General features: G+C 45.9%; 1 protein-coding gene across 1 annotated transcript; it reads left to right on the plus strand.

The window, feature by feature from the left end:
* The first annotated feature begins 3,927 nt into the window (after window positions 1-3,927).
* Window positions 3,928-5,859, plus strand: LOC119285664 (mucin-5AC-like). The gene is made up of 2 exons (XM_037565003.1): window positions 3,928-5,308; window positions 5,379-5,859. Exons 1-2 carry the CDS (start codon window positions 4,043-4,045, stop codon window positions 5,550-5,552), a joined length of 1,440 nt encoding a protein of 479 aa, XP_037420900.1. The 5' UTR covers window positions 3,928-4,042; the 3' UTR covers window positions 5,553-5,859.
* The last annotated feature ends 578 nt before the right edge of the window (window positions 5,860-6,437 follow it).

Consider the following 6,437-nt stretch of genomic DNA (forward strand, 5'->3'; position numbering starts at 1 on the left):
AAAAAGATTTCCTTCTCTTCTTTGGTAAGAGCGTAACTGGCATGACCCTGATGTGTCGTCTTTTCCGTGCATACGTTGCTGGTCCTCCCGTGCCTCCGGTGTATCTTTTGTCTTCCCATACACACTCAAGAAGCCAAGTAGGGTCACGCAAAGATTCTTCGTCATGTGTATCACGTCAATTGCAGAGCGGACCTCTAGGTCTTTCCAATAGGGTGGGTACTAAAATATGGATTTCTTCTTTCACATGGGTGCGCGTCCGTCAGCGTCATTCGAAACAGGTTGTCCGCCAAGACCCTTTCCAAAGATTACCTTCAAATCCTTGACCATATCATGTACATTAGCACCAGTACAGTGGCGAGGCTTCGTCCGGTGATCCGCCTCACCTTTGAAATGCTTGCCTTTCTTTCTTACGGAATGCCTGCTCGGAAGAAATCGACGATGTCTCAGGTACACATTCTTCTTACAATTATTCAAATATATATTGTCAGTATCATTCAAACAGTGTGTGCATGCGCGGTATCCTTGTCTGTCTGTCTTGAAAGGTTACTGAGAGCCGGCCAATCATTGATGGTCACGAACAGCAATGCCTTTAGGTCAAATTCTTCCTGTCTGTGCTCATCCCACACACGTATACCTTTTCCATTCCACAATTGTAAGAGTTCTTCAACTAATGGCCTTAGGTACACATCAATGTCATTGCCGAGTTGCTCAGAGCCTTGGATGAGCACTAGCATCATAATGAACTTCCGCTTCAGGCACAACCAAGGAGGAAGGTTATACATACATAGAGTCACAGGCCAGGTGCTATGGTTGCTGCTCTGCTCCCTAAAAGGATTAATGCCATCTGCGCTTAGACCAAACCATACATTCCTTACGTCACCTGCAAAATCTGCGCTTAGACCAAACCATACGTTTCTTGCATCACCTGCCAAGTCCTCCCTGTACTTTCTCTCAATTTTTCTCCACTGCGACCCGTCAGCGGGTACTCTCAACTTCCCGTCTTTCTCACGGTCTTATCTGTGCCATCGCATCGCCTTGGCATGCTCTTTCTTTTGAAACAAACGTTTCAACCGTGGTATTATAGGAGCATACCACATCACCTTGGCAGGAATCTTCTTCCTAGGGCGCTCGCCCTCGACATCACCAGGGGCATCGCGGCTGATCTTATATCGCGATGCACCACATACCAGGAACGCGTTCAAATCCGCGTACTCACCGCGGTAGAGGATGCAGTCATTAGGGCATGCATGTATCTTCTGCACCTCTAACCCTAGAGGGCAGACAACCTTCTTTGCTTTGTACGTACTCTCGGGCAATTCATTGTTCTTTGGAAGCATCTTCTTTAACATTACCAGCAACTTTCCAAATCCCTTGTCAGATACACCATTCTCTGCCTTCCATTGCAACTATTCCAGTGTGGTGCCCAGCTTTTTCTTGTCAGCTTCACAATTCGGGTACAACAATTTCTTGTGATCCTCTAACGTGCGCTGCAACTTCTTCTTCTCCTTTTCACTTGCACAGTTTCTCTCTGCATCGGTAATGGCCCGACCTAGATCATCAGCTGGCTCATTTGATGCCTCTTCTTCAGCTTCTTCCCGCATTACCGGCTAAGCTTCTTCCTGCATTGCCGGCTCAGATTCTCCCCCCATTGTTGTATCATCGTATTCAGGGAACCCATGGCCAGGATAGCTCTCGTCGTCCTCTTCTTCTTCATTGTCTTCCATCATAACCCCTCTTTCTCCATGCTTGGTCCAAACATTATAGTGGGGCATGAAACCAGACTCAAATAGGTGGACATGAATGGTTTTTGAATTAGAGTAATTGTGATCATTCTTACAGCCAACACATGGACAAGGCATAAAACCATCCGCCCGCTTGTTTGCCTCAGCCGCAAGCAGAAAAGTATGCACACCATCAACGAACTGAGGAGAGCATCGGTCATCGTACATCCATTGCCGGCTCATCTTCATTACACAACACCGAATAGACCAAATTAATACAAGTTCATACAACACTTATTCTCATAAAACAAACATACAAATAACTCTCTAGCTAAAGCATTTAAATGCAACAACAAATGCGATCAAGATCGCAACTAAGGTAACAATTGATCCAACAACATAATGATACCAAGCCTCATTATCAATGGCATATTTTTTAATCTTTCTAATCTTCAAGCGCATTTTCTCCATCTTGATCTTGTGATCATCGATGACATCGGCAACATGCAACTCCAATTCCATCTTCTCCCCCTCAATTCTTTTCAATTTTTCTTTCAAATACTCGTTTTCTCTTTCAACTAAATTTAACCTCTCGACAATTGGGTCGGTTGGAATTTTCGGCTCACATACCTCCTAGATAAAAATATCTATGTCAACTTGATGGGCATAATTTGTCATAAACACGAAATGCAATAAATAGTTATAAAAAGAATATACCACATCCGAATCATAACTCGGACGAGGGTCGACGGGGACGGATATCAAAACCATGGCACTATGAATAACAAACAATGTACGAGTAAGATAATTATACAAGTAACTATATATCTAAACCACACAAACATGATTTTTTATATAAAAAAGATAAGAACAAGAGGCTCACCACAAAGTGGTGCCGACGATGGGACGGTGCGGACGATCGACGGTGGTTAGGACAGAGACGGGAAGGCACTAAGTAAACCACATCTACATATGCAAACTAAGAGTTATTTTGAGTTCAGATTGCATATAAATCAAATAAACTACCACATATAATTCCTCCCAAAGTACTAAAACCCACAAATTAATCACTATATAAAGCATTGCAAGGGCTAATCTAGCAATGAGAGATGAAAAGGACAAAGTTTCTTACCTTTGTGATCACTTGAATGGATGGGGGCCTTCAAATCTTGACAAAATTTGGGCAAAATGTGTGATGAGTTCGAGGAAGAGGGGAAGAACAGAGAGAAGAGGGGAATGGGAAAAACAGAGCGAGCTCGATCGCGGGTGGACGAAGGGTTTATATAGAACGACCTTTAGTACCGGTTCGTGGCACGGACCGGTACTAAAGGTGTTGGAGGGGCCCCAGACTGACAACATCCTGCCACCACTCTGTTTAGCACCGGTTCGTGTCACGAACCGGTGCTAAAGGTTCGCCACGAACCGGTACTAATGAGAGTGGCCCGCCTAGCCGTTGGAATCGGCACTAATGATCACATTAGTGCCGGCTCAAATACAAACCGAGACTAATGAGCTGAACATTAGGCCCTTTTTTCTACTAGTGCATTACCTAACACCAAAAAGGGAAATGGTGAAATTTTCCTTATTAAATGAAAAGGCAAAATTAAATTAGGTTTGGAGTAATTCAATATTTTGGGTTTAAATATACTTAATTCAAGTTTAATGCATGATGATATGATGGCATGATAATGCAAAAAATAAAATAACAAGCAACAACTTAATAGGGTACTACTCTGGGCTGTTGCACCCTCTCTTGAGACTCCTTCTTATCTTTATCCGACCATCTCCTACACACGCCACATCCCAAAGTCTTGTTATATGCCTTTTCTTGCCAAGGTTGAATGATAACATGAGCGCATACAAGGCGACATAGAGTGTGCCGCACAAGGAAAGCACCAGAGTGGATATGTTCACTCTCTTTTCTTAACAAAGATCTTCTACCTTTATTGGAACACGGTAATAGTTACATCATTTAACCAGAGAGGAATAAGTTCAAGTTTTTTTAAGGGGTAGGAGTAAGCTCAAGTGGTTTTAAAAAAAATATAAGAGAAAAAAGGTGAAAATTAGTAGCATTTACGGCCCAGCCCGGGTGCCGGCCACCCTGGTGGTTCACGCGCTTTAACTACCTACCTACCATAAGATAAAGCGAGGCCCAACCAGGCCCGACAACGCACTTGCTGGCACTATAATGCTCCCACCGCAGCTTCCACTGAAACAACGAAGCACCAGAAAAGAACAAAAATAAAAAAAATAAGACGAGAGAGCCACCCCCATCGCCTCGTCTCTCCTCTCCTCGCAGATCTTTCCCGTCTCCGGCCACAATGAACTCCTACTCCGGCGACCGGTCCTCCTCCCGTCCCATCACAACCTCCTTCGACTCCTACCAGTTTGACTTCGGGGCCAACCCCTCCCGCTCCTCCACCTCCCGCCCCCTCCGCGACCAGAGGCCAGGCGGCGCCACCAACCCTTCACCGAGGCCAACCACCACAAACACATGGTCACACCAGCCGGTGAAGACGTCCTGGACTCATCAGCCATCCCCGTCTGCGGCCGCGGCGCTCGGATCCGGGCCTGTGTCCATGGTCGGCGACATCTCCGGCCGGAGCTGGTCCGCCACTGCGCCCTCCTCCGGCATCGGCCTCCCTCAGTCCAACAACCCCAACCTCTTCAGCGACCTCCTCGGGCCGGCGCTTGGATCCACCCGAGCCCAGTCCAACGCGCCCCTCAGATCAGCAGCGGCCCAGCCCTCCAAGCCTTCAAGCGCTAATCCTAGGACCAACAGCTCTTCCTTCTCGATGGGCGGTATGGCAAGCACGCTCCCGAAAACCACCGGGGCACCGATAGCTTCTGGTAGTTATGGGGTTGGTGGCCGGCCAATGAAGCCGGCGGGCATGGCGCCGGCGACCGCGTCACAGCCCATGGCGCAGAAGAAGGATCCGTTCGGCTCCATAGATCCCTTCGCGGCGAAGCCTGGGTCTATGAATGCTGCAAAGCAGGCAGGTTCGGCCAAATTGGATCAGGGATTTGGCGTGTTTCAGGGCGTGAGTTCGGGCGCCAACGCTGGATTCAGTAGTTTCCAGAAAGCCGGCGCTGGATCCAGTGGCTTCCAGAGTTCTGGTGCCACGAAGCCTTCCAATGTTACGCCTCCGCCTGCACCCGCTCCAGCGCCTGTTTCTGCAGCGGTGAACTCTGGCGTGGATCATTTTGACACGCTGTTTCCTTCGTCCGCATCTGCACCAACTGCTTCTGCGGCGAGTAATGGTGGCGGTGACATGTTTGGTGAGATGGATGGTTGGGTGGACGTGGAGTCGGAGTATGTTGGTGGTGGTGATAGCAGTGGCACAACCACAGAGCTGGAGGGATTACCGCCACCACCGTCTGGGTTGACGGCATCTGCTGCTAAGGCAAAAGGAATGGATAATTACAAGGGTGGGCAGTATGCTGATGCTATCAAATGGTTGTCTTGGGCTGTTCTGCTCATCGAGAAGACTGGAAAAAATGCTGGTATTGCAGAGGTGTTGTCATCAAGGGCCTCGTCCTACAAGGAGGTCGGCGAGTACAAGAAGGCTATTGCTGACTGTTCGAAGGTATTACAATGGCACCTCTACCTAATAGTAGATCTCCCCACTTTTAGTTATACTGGTTTGTACTGTGCAGGTGCTTGAGCAAGATAAGGACAATGTGACAGTGCTAGTGCAACGTGCTCTCTTATATGAGAGCAGTGAGAAATATAGGCTTGGGGCTGAGGACCTGCGTTTGGTTCTGAAGATTGACCCTGGGAATCGTCTTGCCAGGAGTATGATTCATCGATTGAACAAAATGGCTGACTAGGGATGTTTGTCAAGTTCCCTTATGTACCACCACTGTAATCATCCTTGACATGGAAACTGTGAGTTATTTCAAATTGTTCTACTATACTTGTGGCTTTGGGGGTAATAATTTACAACTTTGGTGTTATGAAGCACATCATTGCATCTTCACACACAGTATATTCTTTGATATGTATTGTATATCATATATTGTATTGAACTTTAGTAGTTCACTTTGTGGTTTGAAACCGTCACTGTGTTTGTAACATCATGATATTGCTATGACCTTAAGATAAAATATTATATCCAAGACACAGATCTTTTGCATAGATGGTGATGCTATTTCGCACTTTGGCGTAATGTTCATTAGTATTTATAGTGTTTGTTGAACATCTCTTGCGTGCCTTGTCTTAATTTTATGCTTAATCACAATTCACAACATAGGTTCTGGAACATCGTATATTTGGCCTCTGCTTTATGCTTGAAGATGTCAGTGCTGTCTAATTGCCTTTGTAGAAGTGTGCCCGACAGTTGTAATGTTGCAAATTTCTAACACTAGTGTGGTTGTGCAGTATAACGAGTTAATTTTGCCTGTATGATCGAATCTCTCCAGAGACCATATGCATATTTGAGAAGTGCAAATTGCCCCACAATGTGAAAATTTTATTTTGACCAAAATAATCATGTTATAACAAAAGGATCAAATTAGCTTTCATATAGGTAGGTGTCTATAGCAAACATTGTCAGGTGTCTTGAAGTGGTTGCTTTGCAGTCCATGACCATTGTTGTTGTTTACCGTGTCATCTTCTTAATGGGCTAGGGAAAGCTCCTTTTGCTAATTTCAGACAGATTCAATTTTGCGAACCAGGAACTTACAAATTTCAGGCTATGCAAATTATTTGGTTGC

Source organism: Triticum dicoccoides, chromosome 4A (genome assembly GCF_002162155.2).
Source record: "Triticum dicoccoides isolate Atlit2015 ecotype Zavitan chromosome 4A, WEW_v2.0, whole genome shotgun sequence".
Lineage (NCBI taxonomy): Eukaryota > Viridiplantae > Streptophyta > Magnoliopsida > Poales > Poaceae > Triticum > Triticum dicoccoides.